This window comes from Myotis yumanensis, unplaced genomic scaffold (assembly GCF_028538775.1).
Source record: "Myotis yumanensis isolate MYYU_CA2020_CCGP unplaced genomic scaffold, mMyoYum1.0.hap1 SCAF_13, whole genome shotgun sequence".
Classification (NCBI taxonomy): domain Eukaryota; kingdom Metazoa; phylum Chordata; class Mammalia; order Chiroptera; family Vespertilionidae; genus Myotis; species Myotis yumanensis.
In genome coordinates, this window is record NW_027223764.1 from 12,049,446 (window position 1) to 12,067,685 (window position 18,240).

Below are 18,240 nucleotides of genomic sequence, written 5' to 3' on the forward strand. Positions count from 1 at the left end.
TTTGATATATGCAAAATACACACACAAAAACCCAGATGAACCTTAAGACCATTATGCTGAAAGAAACCCAAAAGAATGGGAGAAAATATTTGGAAATCATATATCTGATAATTGTTTAGTATCTAGAATTTATAAAGAACTCTTACAGTTTCACACCAAAAAAACAAACAATTAAAAAATGGACAAAGGATCTGAAGAGATACTTTCCAAAGAAGATTGCAAAAGGCCAACAAACACATGAAAAGATGCTCAACAGCATTAGTCATTAGAGAAATACAAATCAAAGCCACAATAAGATACCACTTTATACCAGCTAGGATGGCCATAATTAAAAACAAAGGAAAGTAGCAAGTGTTGGCAAGGTTGTGGAACAACTGGAACCCTTCTCATTCGTTGCTGGTGGTAATGTAAAATGGCACAGCCACTTTGAAAAACAGTAAAATTAAACATGGCGTTACCATGTGACTCAGCAATTTCCCTCCAAGATATTCTACACCCAAAAGAATCGAAAACAGATGTCCAAGCAAAAACTTGGACACAAATGTTCAGAGCAGCACTATTCACAATAGTCAAAAGGTAGAAACCCAAACCTATCAGTTGATAAATGGTTAAACAAAATGTGGTCTATCTATACAATGGAATATTATTCAGCAATAAAGAGGAATAAATACTAATATATATTAGAACATAAATAAACCTTGAAAACATAAGTGAAAGAAAGCCTGATACAAAAGGCCACGTATCTTATGATTCCATGTATATGAAATGTCCAGGCAAATCCTTAGAGACAAAAATCAGATTAGTGGTTGCCAGGGGCCTGGGGGAAGGTGGGAATGGGGAACACTGCTTAATGGGGACAGGGTTTCCTTTTGGGGTGACACACTAGAGAGTGATAATGGTTGTACAACATTGTGAATGTGCTTAAAACTACTGAATTACACTTTAAAATATTTAAAATGGTAAGTGTTATGCTATATGTATTTTATCACAAGTTTTAGAAATATTACTTCAAAAAAAATCAGTATGCTGAAAGAAGCCAGGGCAAAAAAAAAATAAATACATACTGTGATTCCATTTGTATAAAATTCCAGAAAATGCTAACTCATCTACAGTGATAGGAAGCAGGTCAGTCGTTGCCTGAGGGGGAAGGGGTTAAGGGAAAGAGAGAAGGATAAATTATAAAAGGCAATGAAGAAAGTTTTGGGGCTGATAAAAAAATATCTATAAGCTTGATTGTTTGACGGATGCTTTAAACACGCACAGCTTAGTATATTTCAACTATGCCTCTGTAAGCAGACAAAAACATTGTTTAAATTATCATTGGACCTCTAAACTCTTAGACTTCTTAAATGTCTAATCAAAATACACCGAGGAACTTGACTGTAAATTCTTTCACAGGTCAAAAGCAAACAATCCTTTTCTGATTTATGGATTCTATTAAGTCAGTTTTTTTTTTTTTACATACCGTGGTTTCTTGAAGCAAAAGAACACCTGTAACAATGTCTGCTAAGACCGTTCAACAAGTACACCCGGTGGAGACTGAGCGAGCTTGGTGTGGCCATGTTTCAAGTCAGGAATTCTTCTTGCTATTAATAGGAACCCAGGACACTTTAAATCATTGCTGATTCCTGGTTTTCTGAATTGGTTCAGAAATGGTCTGGTAGGACTTGGCAGGCACTCGCTTTGCAAATCAAACTATCATATCTGTTATTATTTTAGCACATGCTGAGAGGATTATAAGTGTTTATATACTCTCAGTGAGCATCAAATTCAGATCTTGCCTAACATGCCTAACAAGCAGAGTCAGACAGTGAATCGATGCCAGAGTCAGATTTGCTCGTGGAATTTAAATTGGGATATGGATTTCACTTTAAACCAAAAGGCGTGCTTACATTACGGGGAAAAAAGGGGGGTAGGACCCAAAAAAATGGTTTTAATTGGATTGCTTAGTTTGTCTCAAAGTAAATTTTACCTACTTTCAAAGTTATTTCAGCAATTTTTTTCTATACTTTTTTTTGTAAATGATGGGTTGTATAGAAATTATTTTGAGGACACAGATATTTACATAAAAATGGTATTTACCTAACAGTCTCCCATTCCAGCCCCACCCCACCAGTTCTTTCATAAATACTATTTCTTAGCTTTGTTGGGTCCTTAAACGTTTGTGACTTGATATACTCATCTGTAAAATGGGGAAAATAACAGCCCTTACCTCGGGGTTATTGTTGGATTAAACGAATTATACGTAAAGTGCTTAGGATAGTAGAGGGCACACAGGAAGCACTCAATGAATGTTCATTGTTACTCACTTTATATTATTGTTCCCTTTTACAGATGAGAACACTGAGGCTCGGGCTTAGTGGAGGCAAAGCTGAACCTGGAACACAGAGCTTGGCTGCTCCTGATTCTTTTCACTACTCCACACCACCTTCCCCCATACATATTTTCTGCATGAAAATAAAAGCACCAATCTGGAAGAAGCAAAAATAGCTTGTAACTTAAATCTAAAAAGCATGAACAAACTGGTAGTCACAGACCAGCTCCGGGACTCACCAAGTTTAGGCTCCCGGGCAAGTCATCAGTCATTTTTAAAGTCAGCCTCATGTAGTGATTTTGAAAAGGAAAATAAAGGGTTTTTGCAAACAGTGAACATAGTTTCAAGAGGATGCCAAAAGATTGTGTGAGCTAGCAAAAATTACATTAGCATCCACTCACTGCCACCAGCATTAAGAGGGATTTATATTAACTTGATATGGACATTAAAAAATACTGCAGCTCGTGACAGAATGCCTGCCGTAGAGGTTAAGTAGGAAGTGAATGGCCCATCAGTTAAGTTCCTATTAAGTCAGGACTAGAAAAATCCAGAAGCTCCAGATATATGCACAGGCTGGTTCAATACAACATATTTTCAAGGCTATCAGATTTAAACTATTTATCCATTCTAACATGATATTTAGTTATCATTTAAGTTCCATATATTTCATCCAAGGGGCTTTTTCAGAATACGGTCAAATTAAAATACAAAACCACTAGATGAGAAACAGAATATTGTTGGGAAACAGAATATTCAGAGGGTCTCACGGTGTCTTTCCCAAAGACGACTTACTAATCACAAAAAAAAAGATGTCCCGTTATGAAGGAGAGACGGGGTGGTGACCACACTGACCAAACGAACAAACTCAGTGGGACACACATCACCTGTTGCATACCGTTACCAAAATGGTTAATCTGAACTGGTCATGAGGAAATGACAGACACATCCAGATCATGGCTCATTCTACAAGACAACTAATCTGGAATCTTCGGTCATGAAGAACAGAAAAAGGCAGGTATACTTGCTAAATTAGAAGAGATACCCTAAACAAATGCAAGACCAGGTTGTTGTTTTTAAATAGCTATATGAGACATTTTTAGAACAATCTGAAAAAGTTAGAAACCTAGTGTTCATTAGAAAAAAATTATTTAAGTAAGATTAATTTCCTTAGCTATGATAACAGAATTAGGGTGATGCCACTTACTCTCACGTAGTTGGAGGAGCGGGGTGTGATGCTCGGATTGCTTGGCAGGATGGCAGAGAGCAGGAGATGTCCTGGGAAGACCCAGTCTACCGCCACCTGCACAAAAACCTATCGGGGGCCTTGGCTGGTGTGGCTCAGTGGGTTGGGTGTCCCCTGTGAACTGAAAGGTTGCCGGTTCGATTTGCTAGTCAGGGCACATGCCCAGGTTTCAGGCTCAATCCCTGGTAAGGGGCATGCAGGAGGCAGCTGGTCTATGTTTCTCTCTCTCCCTCATTTCCTCTCTTGCTAAAAATAAACTGTTTTTAAAAAAAAAAAAAAAAAAAACCTAGGAGGGGTTAGGGAGGAGAAATTAACAAAGCCAAGGATGCTTTTTGTAATCCCCTTGAGGGATCTGAACAGACTAGAGCCCATGGTTAAATAGTTTAAGAATGTTCTCCATTTCACCGTCCCCTGTGTCCAGGCAGACAAAAGTCTAGCAGAAACGTAACAGACAGAATGATGAGGATTCCCATCCCAGCCTGACCACGGCCTTGCTGTGTGACCTTGAACAATTCACTTGTCTTCTATGATGCTCATTTGCCTTACGGAGAAGTATAGGGGGGCGGGGCTCAAGCAGCTCTCAGATGCCTTCCAGGCCTGAAATCTAAAATGCTAACGTTAATGGGCAGTTGAGCCTTAAAGACAGTACAATACCAATAAGAAATGTCTGTTCCTATTTTTTTTTCTAAAAATGCAGTTTTCTTTTCTCTGATTATAAAGTTAATGGAAAGAAACAGAAAGCTTTTATAAAGACAACCACTATAGCTGCACCACCTAGAATTAGAACCACTGTTAACATCTTTATATTTGTTCTTTAGATGTTTTTTTCCAGGCTTTGCAGGCACCTGTATAGACAACCATACACATTAAAAAACAAAAACACATAGATCCCTATGGGCATGCTGCATGTGATTATTTTTAGTTAACAGTATTATATGGTTTATGTCCCATATTAATAAATATAAGGTAACAGAACTGTCCTAATGAGCTGAATAGTACACACTGTTATTATACATGCAAATGATTTATTTTCTCAACTGAGGACCAGTTAGGTGATTTTTAACTTTTGCTCTTCTAGACAATGCTGCAACAAATATTCTTATGTATGTAACTTAAAGTCTATAAATAAGATTTAATCACACAACCCATCTCCCCATTTTACGCAGAAGGCTCTAAAAAATCTCTTAAAACGCAAATCAAGCCTCTCCGGGCCGCCTGGCAATCGGTGGCCCTGTTACCCCGGGAGGACGCAGGGCCCAAGGAGGCCTGTCCTTCGGAGGCTCTGGAAACAGCACCTGGTCCCTTCCACTCAAGGAGGCCATGGGGAACCTGAGGCCCCGCCTTTGGACAACCGCGATCTCTCCGCCAGGTGTTTTTCAGGCCGCGAGCTCTGGGCGGCGTGTCTGCAGCTCACGCGGCAGCCTGACCCTGCCTCACGGTTCACGGAGTCCGGTCCGGGCACGGTAGTCTGGCCCCTAAAACACGCCTGTAGGTCCCGAGTTTATGGTGTTTGTCTTTAAAAACAACAACATCACCAAACACACTTTCACCTGCCTGTGTTTAACACAATCCAACTTAGAGACGTGACAATTACTGGACCTGTCTCCTGAATTGAAAACAGAATTCTCTGTGTAAACTCAAGTATTCATTTTAACATTTGAAAATAATGAACATGCCAAAATTGTTTTCACTTTTAAAAATTTCTAGTGACTAGAAGACGATATCAAACGTCCTCCTTCTCACTGACAGTGCCTATTTTTCGGACTTAAAATTATGTCACCGACTCAGATACACTTGGCAAATGTTGGAGAAAACATTTTAATGGTCATTGCTGTTTCCATGAGCCACCAATCTCACAAACATGTACCTGGACCCATGGCTAAAATATTGCTGACCCAGCAGCTCAGAGGTTGAGCTTCGCGACCTAGGAACCAGGAGGTCATGGTTCGATTCCTGGACGGGGCACATGCCCTGGTTGCAGGCTTGATCCCAGTGTGGGGCATGCAAGAGGCAGCCGATCAATGATTCTCGCTCATCATTGATGTTTCTATTTCTCTCTCCCCTCCTTTCCTCTCTGAAATCAATAAAAATATATTTTTTAAAAAATAATAAAATTTTTAAAAAACAGAACTGCTATGGAGTTTATTCTATCAGATGTACAGCAGGAGAGGGGAGGCATGCTACTCTGACAATCACTCAGCACTATTCCTGGAGGGTCACATAATTTTATTCTTGGAAGGAACTGCCATCGATCATTTCCAATCCCGGGGCGGGGCTGGATTAGGAAGGTTAATTGGCTTGTCCAGGTCACCCACTCCCAATCCAAAGTTTTCTTGCCCTCTCTGCCCCTTTTTGTCAGAAACCCAATAATTAATTTAGAGCAAAGGTGTCCCTTTGACACTTGCCAATATCAGGCAGATCCTAAATCATCCTATTCGATAATGAATTTTAAATAAACCAAAAGAAGTACCTTTAGAATTTACACAACCTTGTCCACTCCTTCAGGGTCATGACACTGGGGGTCAGGTTGAAGGGCAGATCTATTAAGGGCCAAAAACAAATTTGGGAGAGGATCTACAGACAAGTTGCAAAACTGAAAAGTATTAAGATGTCCAGACCGCAGTGAGTGGAGGCTTCCAGGTTTGGGCTAGAAGTGGGAAGTGGCAACTGATAACTGATGGGTCTTTACTGTGATGGAGAAAAAGCAGGTGCAAAGTAAGGGCAGCAGCAAATGGCCTCGTGCATCCTTAAAGCAAATACCCACATTAAAAGAAGGGCAAAGTGGCGTGAAAACTATCTTTACGGGGTGACAACCACCCCCCAGCCCATGCGTGACCCTCAGCCTTTTGTTTCTGAACACATGGAAAGATTTATTCAGCAAACCGAGCTACAAGTTATTAACACCTCCTCATGCAAGTTGCCTAACGGCTCCCTTTTTGCTCATAAAACACATTCAAAGCAACGTGTACTATCTCCCTGACGGATGTGCTGTCAGTGAGTGGGAAAAGTTGCCTTGTAAACCATCAAGGGGACTTATTTCTCTTAGGAACATAGGAAAGAGGAGGATCGATTGACTTGGCCGTAACTCCTGCTGCTGTAAAGACTTTATCACAGCCCAGCCGGCGTGGCTCAGTGGTTGAGGTTTGACCTATGAAGGGTTCGATTCCCAGTCAAGGCACATGCCCAAGTTGCGGGCTCGATCTTCAGTGTGGGGCATGCAGGAGGCAGCCGAATCATGATTCTCTCTCATCATTGATGTTTCTATCTTTCTCTCCCTTTCCCTTCCTCTCTGAAATCAATATATATTTTTAAAAAGACTTTGCCCTAGCTGGTTTGGCTCAGTGGATAGAGCATCGGCCTGCAGACTGAAGGGTCCCAGGTTCGATTCCAGTCAAGGGCACATGCCCGGGTTGCAGGCTCAATCCCCAGTGGGGGGTGTGCAGGAGGCAGCCGATCAATGTTTCTCTCTCATCATTGATGTTTCTAACCCTCTCTCCCTCTCCCTTCCTCTCTGAAATCAATAAAAATATATATTTTTAAAAAGACTTTATCACAGGCCCTGGCTGGTTAGCTTAGTTGGTTAGATCATTTTCCCCATACACCAAAGTTGCAGGCTCGATCCCCAGTGAGGGCACATATAAGAAGTAACCAATAAATGCATAAGCAAGAGGAACAACAAATTGATGTCTTTCTATCGCTTTCTTCTTCCTCTCTCTCTCTCTCTTTCTCTCTCTCTCTCAAATCAATCAATAAAAAAAGACTTTATCATATTAGAATATGCATCATATCCAAAATACACAAATAAAATATTGGGGGGTGCAAGGGTCCTTCCCTTCCACCTCTTTCTCAAACAGCTGGCAGTGATGACTTGTCCCCAGACTCGTTGTCTGTAAATGTCAAAGACTGAAACCTTAGTTGGGTGGAATTTAAACGGTGACCACCCACCGAGCCAAGCAAAATATCAGCCCACCGCCAACACCCCCTCGGCGGTGTTGGAAACCAAATTCACATTCCTGATTCAAAAATGTGCCTATTTAATTAAAGTCAGGATTTCCCAGTCTTCTTACTGGTGGGAACAAGCAGGATCAGGTTTCCAGGATAACACACATATCACCAAGATCCGACCAGGTTCATTACCCAGAAAGTGAAATGCCATAAACTCCTTTCCACAAACCACTAATTACCGTCTTTGCTCTGACTCTGGAATACGGATCACTTTACATTCTGCAAGACTTTTCAACAGGCTCTTCTAAACACAGCTACCAGTCACTCACACCAGCTGTGGCTGCACAGCCACTTTCCCTGTTAAAATACACAAAATCCTATCAGTGAGACCATCCCAAACAAGATAATTACTGTGGCAGGAAATGAAAATCAGATGAAGTGGGGTTTTTGTGGCACAGGAAACCCCTTCAGGCTTTTGTCTGGCAGGGGGACCGGCTGATGAAGGGAGAAGGGAGCCCTGACTCTGAATTTGTCTTTGGAGTTTCAACTCCGCTATCTCAAGCTGCTTCTTCCAGTCTTACTTTCCATGTTCAGTTCAGTCCATTTCATTCTATCCTTTGATTAGACCCCGGTTCCCAACACTGTGTGGATTCTTGTTTATCAAAGCTGTGGATGGCACTACATTAGTTTGTCCCCTGGAGGATTAGCTGTTGTGGGCAGAGAAGAAATATTAGTTTAACTGGAATCAAAAACCTACAGCCGCAAGAAAAAGAAATCAGAGAGAGAGAGGGGGAGAGACAGAGGAAGAAAGAAACTGGATAATGTGGGATCATTTCACTGTGAGTCGATCCTGGTGGGGTTTCTTTCCCCCCTGGTAACTCTAAGGAAAGACAAAGAGATCCTAACCGATCAGACTTCACATTCCAACTGGGCTTTTAAAATTATGAATATGATAAATTGCTCAGGAGGGAGCAAAAGAGTAAGTGATAAAAGAATAAAATGGGTGATCAAGTTTTTCTTCTTTTCTTTCCCTATAGCTCTGGCATTGGACCAGCCCTGTGTACACCATATGTATAGTCATTTACCATGACGAATGGGAATAATGTACTACATTTCATAATACTGATCTCTTTGGACATGTCAGAAAAACTCATAACTGGATGGCTACACTTACTATCTAAAAATACTTAGCACAACAAACCCTCAAGCACAATTTCCTTTAAAAAAAAAATACCCTTAAGAGACTTTCCAGAGAAGCAAAGAAAGTTTGCAGAATGCTAAAAACCCACCCTCTCTCCTTCGCTGTTTTGGGGAACCGCTTAATCCTTTCAGATGTTTTCTCCTGCTGAATGCTTGTCTTACGTGCAGTTTAAGATGGTATTTAAAATTGTCAAAATTCCTTCCACAATTGTATCCCTGTTTCCCCTAAAAACGGACTCAAACTGATGTTAGGAACTGGCACAGATGTTAGAAATTCCATCCTTTTTCCAGAAACGGGCTGAGTATGAGTGAGGTAATATCCCTTTTGGCAAATTCTTATTTCCTCCCTAATTTTGGATGTAATTGTCAGCATGTCCATCAAAGTGGGTGGACATCACACACAACTCGCCTGCATATCGCTCCATAAGAGATACGTGGAGGTCTTTTCCAAATGCGGGACGTCTGCAAAAATCCTCTGCAATCAGTGACTACTTGTAATATTTTCTATTCTGAATCGAGGAGAGCACTTTGCTCTGAAAACACAGTCAGCAAAACACAGTCGGCCAGTGTAACTAACGCCAGGCGGAAGACCATAAACTTGAGAAATTAAAGCTGGATTTATATCTCCATAAGTCACAATCACAGGCTGGTGACAAGAGCTAGCAAATGCTAACCCAAAACTTTTTCAGTTTTTATAATTCATTTTTATTCATTGCTTATCAAAATAATCTGGAAAGGGAAAAAGTAAGTCGTCTACACTCAAACTAAATATGCAACCTGATGTCACACATTAGCCAGAAATATTTTGCTGCAAATCAAATAATTTCAGAAAAATCACCTATGTGGTCACCTCATGGAAGGTGCGTGTGCTTGTTTGGTTAATTTTCACCATGAGTTAGTGGTACGTTTAGTAGTTGCATTTGACAATTGTCATCAACATTTCATGCAGAATTTTATAGCCCTGCTCTCATTGTGGAGAGAGTTTTAAAACGTATAACCTAAGATTCCACTTTCTGATGTTCATCAAGGTTAATAAATAACTTCTTATAAACCAGAACTAGGTTTGATTTCAAAGCACAAAATTAAAATGTAAAATACTTTTGAAAATGTGAATGCTTACGAAGATAAATCCTTAAAAAGCATTCCCCGAAACACACAGCTCAATATTATCTTACTTTCTGCTAATACGGAGAATATATTTTAAGCCCTCAAATTATTCTGATTTTCTAAACTCATCCCAAATCTCCTCTCGAAGTATTATTTATATTTCTTGTTGCCCAAGTGGCTGACATAATGCTTTACATTTTATGCAATAATATCTCCACAGTGGCCAACTTAGAGAATGCACATTTAAAACAAAGATCCCACAAGATATGAGCTATGCGAATCTGAATATCGCTGACAGTCTTTATCGGTAATGCCAATATTGGCCAGGAGTCTGGGGTTAACAAGAGCAGGAAGATCATGGACTATTCTTGATGAAAACCAAGAATGCAATAATAAGAAAACTAAATGTCCCCGAGTAGAACAAAAGTACTCCACAGAAATTAACTTTCAATGCAATCGTCCTAAGTACTGAGACTGGCTTTCATAAAACAAACACCAAAACCAGTCTCATTATTATTAGTCATAAACCCCAAATCACCCTTGTAGAGAAAGACCTTGAAAGTTAAGTGCACAATATCATTATTCATCGTGCTACCGCATGTGTTTATCGACATAAAGGTAATATACCACAGTTCTCTTAAGGCCAAATACAATGTTTGTGAATGGGAACCAATTTTTATTATGAGCATGATGGTTATTTCACCAGGTCATTGACTTTACCCCAAATGAAAGCCGTTATTACTAAAAATAGGTAAACCTGGACAATAAGACGTACCAAGACATTAAGAAGTGAAACATTTCTTGTAATCCTTAAATGCTGTGCGATATGAAGACTGATATTTTCAGCACTGCGAAAGAGGTCCTAGCTTCCCCTCTTACAAATTACATAACAACCTCACTAACATAACTAGAAAAAAATACGGGTCCCACAACAAAACTTATTTCACATTTGATCCACTGGAGGAGAAGTGCATCCAAAGCTCTAGTTCACAAAATTCCGAATCAAGAGGCCAACAGCTCCTTGCTCGGCTGAGGGCAACCTCCCCACTACATTTTCTCAAAGATGGCTGGTGCAAACAGCGCCTCATAACTACAGAAAAATGGTTGCTCAGATTAAATTATGCAAACGTAGTTTCAAAATAACATGCTCAAGTTTCAGCGCACTCAAGGTGGACCTGCAAAGCATTTGCCACGTTACGCCTGGTCCCCGCGGAATCTCTGTGGGTACCGAGGGGAACGCACACCCCAAATCATCCTTATATAGAAAGACCTTGAAGGCGAAGCGCACAAATATCAAATCCCATGGGCACACTCCCTGGCCTGGACCTGGCTCCTGCACTGATCTGTCAAACAAGGCGAGCTGTCAGGCGCTGCTTGAGGTCTCCATCCTCCACTCCTGGCAGGAGAAGCCATCTTTGAAAAGCCCACGCTCATCTTTTCATAGTAAGATATTCCAGATACAGAATTTCCAAAATGGAGATGAATTTACAGGGTAAATTATTTAGCAGACGCGGTCACTGAAATACACGTTCAACGATCCATTTTCTACAAAATGGCATTTATTTTCAACCTGGCAACATTTCAGCATCAGACACCCATCTACGAAGACTTTTCTGTGAGCATAAAACTCCTAGTTTTGTTTTGTGTTTTTTTTTCTAATTAAATGTAAACGGTAGGAAAGTGCAGGGTGATTACAATACTAAAGCAAATTCAATAAATTTAATGTGCAGCCTAATCTTAAGCCACAAAATATTGGCCCGGCAAGAAGCACATTAGATGTTTTCCAATTAATAATTGGTCAATTAAGTATTTTTTTTTTTTTTTAGTAAGTGAACTTTAAGTTTTAAACATGTTTTCCTCTATTGGTTTATAATTATAGTAAAGACTAAAGAGGAAATTTAAATAATGATGTACATAAGCTGTCAATCATATTTAGTCTTACTGAAACAATCTGCAAAACAATAGGAAGAGAATGACAATATAAAACATTTTCATTTTTTATGTAGCTGGAAAGTTGCTAGCCGCTGAGTTATATAAAAGTTAAAGTAAAAAAGTGTCCTAAATGGAGCTTTGTGTTCTGCTAGTCACAATAACGGGAACCATTTTGTTCTGAAATATACCAGCGTTCTTAGACATCAAACTTGAATTTTCACTACCCTTTCTATTACATAAATCAGCCTTAACCACCACAGTTAAGCACCACTAACTTCCATTTACATCCCATCACTGGTTATTTCTCTTCCTGCATTTAAGAAAGTTTATGTAACTCAAAGCATCCATGCAGCAGCGCTGGAAAAGACGCCTGCTCTGTTGCAGAAGGTTGGCTTTGCTGTGCTTGTGTGTACATCTCCAGTTTCGACAATGTCTCCCAAGCTCGCATCATCCAGGTTTCGCTCTACTTCTGACACTAGCTTGGAGGACTTCGCTAGAAGCTGAGGGTTTGAAACCCCTAGGAGAACAGATATCCTTCCAACAAACCAACCTTCTAGGCCTCACACTGTGGAATAAAGCCTCAAAAGAAGTAACACAACGTCCCCGCGGGGCTTTTATGTCCCCGCGTGGGCTGAAAGGGTGTCTGCGGCCTGTGGACCACCCTAACCTGCTCGCGCGCGGGGAAGGCCGCTGAAGAGGGACCACCCGGGGCGCGTGGGCCGGAATCGCGAGATGCTAACTTTAATGGAAAACGGTTGCACCACTGAGAACTCCGCGCAAGGGCCTTCTTGCAAAGTGTAAACACGTCTTGCGGGCAAAGCAAAACATGTTGTTTACAAACCCTCGCCGCCCTTTGCACCCAGGGCCGCTGGTCGCCTTCAGAGGCACCATCAAGAGCGCCTTCTTGGTGGCGGCATGTCACTTGCACACGCTCACGCGCGCGCGCACACTCACGCGCGGCTCTCCATACGTTCCGGCGGCCTCTTGGGACCAGAAAGATGAAATAGAGCCTCTGGTCCATGTCCCCCTAATTTGGGCTATTTTAGTTCAAAATATCCAGTGACATCCCTGAAGAGGAGCAAAGGGGGATAAAGAAAACCAAAGTTACTTTCCCTGAATAACTAGGCTTCCTTGTCCCCAACCTCACAAACAGCCAGAATGACGCCGACTCCGCAGGGAAAACGGGCAGGAGAACTTCAAACGCACGGGCGGCCCGGCCAAGTTGAGCAGGGACTGGGGAGGGGAAGCCACGGAAGGGGGCGTCCGGGATGCGTTCCCCAGCGCACCCCGCTCCCTCCTCTTACTTTTGGATGATCTGGGGTAGGCCGGCTGGGGGCGGAGGCGGCGGCTGCATCCCTCGCGGGCCCGGGGCTGGAAGCGCCGGGGCACCGGGCACGCTGCGGGCATCTCTGTCCGGTGGCTCGGAGCCGCTGGGGTCCGCGTCCTGGCTCATGGCTGCGGCCGGCACCCGGTGAGGCGAGAGCTGTCCCGGCTCGCGGCGAGAGAGCGCACGCGAGGGGCGGCCCCGGGACACGGGCGCTCACTGGCCGGGGTCCCCGTGCCCAGTCCCCTTGTCCTTCCCGGTGGCGCGGGGAGGAGACGCGAGGGGCGGGGAAGAGGCAGTCCCGGCGGCGCCGCCTCCTCCTCCTCTCGCCGCTCCCGCTCGTCCGACCAGGCCACGCGGAGCCGGGGTCAGGGGGCGTCTCCCGGCCGGCCAGAACCGCCGGGTGGCCGGGGGCTGCTTGGAGCCCGGGTGGTCCGGAGAGCTCTGCCCGCCGAACCCGGCGCGGCGTGCGCCCCCGTCACCGTGCGCCCGCGGGGTCCCAGGCCCCGCGCCCCGCAGCGCAGGCAACCGCGGGAGGCGGCCAGACGCACGCCAGCCGCCGGCCGGGCCGCCGAGTTCTGGGCGCTCCCCGGAGCCGGCCGCCGGGCTGCCCGGAGACGGAGACGGCGCGCCTCGCGCTCCTGCCAAGCGCCGGGGACGGAGCGCGCCCGGGCGTCCGCGCACATCACCGGCGCGAAGTGCTCGCGGCTTGGCACCTTCCGGCGTCTGGCGTCCGGCCAGCGCCGCCCGGGGCTGAGGGGCCCTGACCCTGGGAGCGTAAAGCCCGGACCCTCCCCCAGGTTGATGGGACTTGGGACCCGGGGTCTTAGACGACCAGGCCCGACGGCTCTCCAGACTGTCAGCTCCAGCTGCTGGCTTCAGGGGTCCCCAGAAGCCGCCGGTGGGGCCGCTGTGGTGGGTCGTCATCTTTTCCCCTCTCTTCTCTAAAAGGTCCGCCTCAATCCCGCGAGCGCAAAGACAAAAGCAAGCATGCTTTGTATTCTTGTTACTTCTTGGCGAAATCTCAGTAGAAATGTGAAGAATGAAAAAGAGAGAGTACTCAGACTCCGCGCCTCCGCCATCCCCGCCTCTGAAGCTCTGTTGGTTGCCCGGGAGCCTATGCGCGCCGGTTCACCTGTACACACCGGTTCACAGCGCCGGTTCACCTGTACACATCCGTGGACAAGGGCATCCTGCCCTAGGAGACACCCAGGCAAGGGGCAGCTTAATGTCCTGGCGCGCGAATTGGGGGCTGAGGAGGCACCTGGTGCTGAAGAAGCATCTAAGATCACGGAAGTCACCCAGGAAATCCTTCAGGATCCTTCGGGCTGAGGGGCTTTCTAAATTCTGACACCCGCAACCTGGGGAAGCAAGGAAACGTGTCCCTTGCGTGCTTAGGAGCTGGAGCCCACGCCAGGATGCCCCCCGGCCTGGAAAAAAGTTTGCTGAGGGTCTCAAACCCACCCGTCTTCCTCCCAGAGCCACGTAGAGGAAAGTTCTGGAGATGGGTTCTCTAGGACCTGGTAACTAATTGAATTCCCGTAAAGATGCTTTCTTCTCTTTCTAGACTGAGTTCCTGGCAACTTCCCCGACAGCCTCAGGAAACTAAGCCTCCCTTGATTTGTGTTATCCTACCTAGATTCCTCTCTCTCTCTCTCTCTCTCTCTCTCTCTCTCTCTCTCTCTCTCTCCTCCCTCCCTCCCTCCTTCCCTCCCTCCCTCCTTCCCTTCTTCCCTCCCTCCTACAGATAAAAGGATGCATCAATTCCTTGTATTCATATTGTCACAATTCACAAAATTGCACCTCACCAAAAACCCAGGTGAAGAGATATTGATGGTTGTCCCCATTTTACAAATGGGGAGGCATCAGGGTGATTTGCCCCATCACACACCGCTAGGAAGAGGCTGCCACTAAATTCCTGGCTGTAGTGTCCATAAAAGCCCACCTTCCACCACCAGAATCCTCTTCGTTGATGGAAATTACCCGAAATTACCATTGCAATTCCCAGATACTAAAACTAAAACCTTCTGTCAGCTTGCATTAAAATCTCCCAGAATCTTCGTGAAAGGGCTTTGTATTCAGGAAGACAGTTTTTACCTGTGGAGTGACTCAACCTCTGAGTACCAGTTACTGGATAGGTAAACTGAGAGGGATGAGACCCTGGTTTACACAGTTACTGTTGGGATTAGAGATAATGTATCTTGCATATTTGTTGCAGGAGGTAGTCAATCTGACAATCAGTGCAAACATGATTCCTTATATTCCAACCTTGTAGCCAAATAAAACAACAGATCTCAAACTTCAGGAAGCTGAGTGCCTGTAGGTCACAATGTTGATATAATTAAATCCATTCCCATGACATTTTTACTGGCAAAAAGATAAACAAACAAACAAAAAGAGCTCATATTATATGAATGTGGCTCTCTAGATCTCAAACAATGTATTAGCATATGTGACAAAATAATAACAGTAGGTAAATCTAGGTATTCACTGGGTTTTTCTTGTATCCTTGCTATAAATTTAAAATTTTCAAAGTAAAAAAAGTGGAAAAATGATTAACTCACAAGGTGTTTTTCAGAAATCCCATTTCCATCATTATAGCTTAATCTTTGCAATTTATATGTTATGTCATAACTCACATTTGAATTGAAGCAGATGCAAAGGGAGAGGGGAACAGTGTAGCAAAAACCTCAGCTAGTTCACTCCCTACCTCACATCCCCCCAAAATGGAAATATTGAACAAGCAGTGCCTTTTTGCAAGTCAAACACTGAGTGTATTAAACAGTTCCAATAAGAGATGTTTTTAACTTATGTTTCCTCACTTCTTTCCAGGAAGTATGAAAAGATCCCCAGCTGGAGTTGAAACCATTTAAGAAACTGTCTTGCTTTTGTCCGCCCCGGGGCCCTCACCACCCCCATCACCCCAGGTGCCTTCACAGTTACGGAAGTGAGAGAAATGCTGTGTGAGTCATCCGACTTGACAAATAGGGAGCGTGACTAGGAGGTGAGGGCTGGTGACATCTCTCTTTGTCCCACTCTGCAGAAGTATCCGTCCCTTCTGACCTACCAGTGAACGACGGTTAGGCAGTGAGGCTTCGCAGCCTATGAATGTAATTGAACATTTAATAGAAGTCAGCTTCTGAGTGCCTGCGTAGATGATGACTCACTTCACGCTCACAATAACCCCGTGAGGTGGCTACTGTTATCCATATGCTAGAATCGAGGAAACTGAGGCTCAGAGAGCTGTGAGAACTTGCCCCGGGTCACCTGGCTTTTAAGGGACAGAAGCAAGACCTCAACCAGGTCCAGCCACTGCCTTAGCGACAGACATGGAACTGATCCCATCTGCCTTCTTTTGCTGGGGTGCTTGCCGCCTGCATCTCCCAGTGGCTGTAAAATGCCATCTTCATTGTCACTCAAGTCTGCAGCTCATTTCTATCCAGATCAGTACATTTATAGGAAGGATCAAAATTGATATCTTACAAACAAGAAAATTTGAAAGGAATTCAGCAGCCTGGCCGGAGGTGCTGGGAAGGAGTGGGGAACTGGACCCAGGATTCTGTCACTACTAGAGTCACTCTCAAACCTCTAACTCTTAGGGGCTCTGGCACCCTGGTCAGTTTGGTAATATTAATAAATGTTAACTGGATCGTAGGCACTGGTTTTAGGCGTTTTCTCATGCCTTATTTCATTTAATATCACCATTTTGCAGACAGAGAAGCTTGGAATCTGTCCAAAGTCATGGGGATAATGAACTGGAGCCCAGGTTTAGACCCTGGCCTCACTCCCTGCAATCCCCTGCCCTGTTCGAAGGGAAACTAGCCCACCTTGCAGGGTAGTTGTGAGCACTTATCTCTGCCATTAAACATACTTGCTATGCACTGGTTTTGCACGTATGTATGTTATTACTGTTATTCTTTTAAACAGTAAATTATAAAGTTTGATAATACCCAGAGCTGGTGAAACTGTGGGACACAGATACTCTCATGCACTGTGAGCGAACCTGTCCGGTGCTGCAACCTCCTGGGAAGTGAGTCGGCACTGTCTATAAAATGGCAACAAATAAAACTGACTCAGCAGGCACCCTTCTGAATGTATCCTGTGGGTTAATTGGCAGCAAAAACTAGAAACAACTGATTACATAAAAAAGGGCCCCAACACCCAGGGAATGCAATGTAGCTCTTACAAAGAAGGGGTATTTCTACACACACTACTAGGGATAGACTTCCAGGATGTAGTCTTAAAGGAGAAATGCAAGTTTGTCAACAGTATTGCAGTACGATGAAATCAAACAGCATAAAACATTTCTGGAACATTATACAAGTAATTCATTATTAACATGAATCACCTCTGAAAATTAGGATGGAGCAGGAACCTTTTAGTTTTATGACCTTTTTTAAAAGTATTTTTTTTCATTTCAGAGAGGAAGGGAGAGGGAGAGAGAGAGAGAGAAATATCAACAATGAGAGAGAACCACTGATCAGCTGCCTCCTGCACGCCCCACACCGGGGATTGAACCCACAACCAGGTATGTGCCCTGACCCAGGAATCGAACCATAACCTTCTGGTTCATAGATGACACTCAACCACTGAACCATATGCCAGCCGGGCCCTTTTATGACTTTTTATATTATTTGCGTACATAACATTCCTTATTTCATCCTCACAGCCCCCTCTTTTAGGTGATTATTTTATGCCCATTTTACAGGTCAGAAAACTAGGGTTCCAAGAAGTTCAGCCACCTGGCCGGAGTTCAGCGACTGAGTGGAGGAGTTGCAGATGTTACAATGTTACAGTCCTGATTACAATTATGGTGGGTGGAAGTTCAAACTACTGGGTATGGTGCTCCTTGATGCCATGGGGCTCTGGAGACCAGAAGCGTCCCTGCTAACTCCTGGTTCCTTTGACTACTGCACAGGATTTTACATGTACTCCCTGGAACCCCTGTAGCTGTTTTAAAACCATCATAAAATAAAGGCCTGTGTCGGCTTCACAAAGGATTGCCTCCCTGAAAACCCAGGAGAGAGAGTGGCTGCAGGATGCTGTTTAAAAATAATGTGGTTACTCATGGAACTGGATGCACATTTGAATTTGAAGGAGACAGTCAGGGAACTTTAGCTGAGGAAAACTGAGGACATGACCCATGAGGTTCTTTTCTGCCTAACAACTCGTCCC

The 18,240-nt window shown here is 44.0% G+C and overlaps 1 protein-coding gene across 1 annotated transcript in view; it reads right to left on the reverse strand.

The window, feature by feature from the left end:
• RBM20 (RNA binding motif protein 20) overlaps positions 1-13,992 on the reverse strand; it is a 176,042-nt gene extending 162,050 nt beyond the window's left edge. Inside the window, exons 1-2 of the mRNA XM_070433239.1 lie at positions 13,453-13,992; positions 13,046-13,233 (exon numbers count right to left, since the gene is read on the reverse strand). Coding sequence (XP_070289340.1) covers positions 13,046-13,233; positions 13,453-13,992 — 728 coding nt within the window. The remainder of the gene's footprint in view (positions 1-13,045; positions 13,234-13,452) is intronic.
• Positions 13,993-18,240: the final 4,248 nt, after the last annotated feature.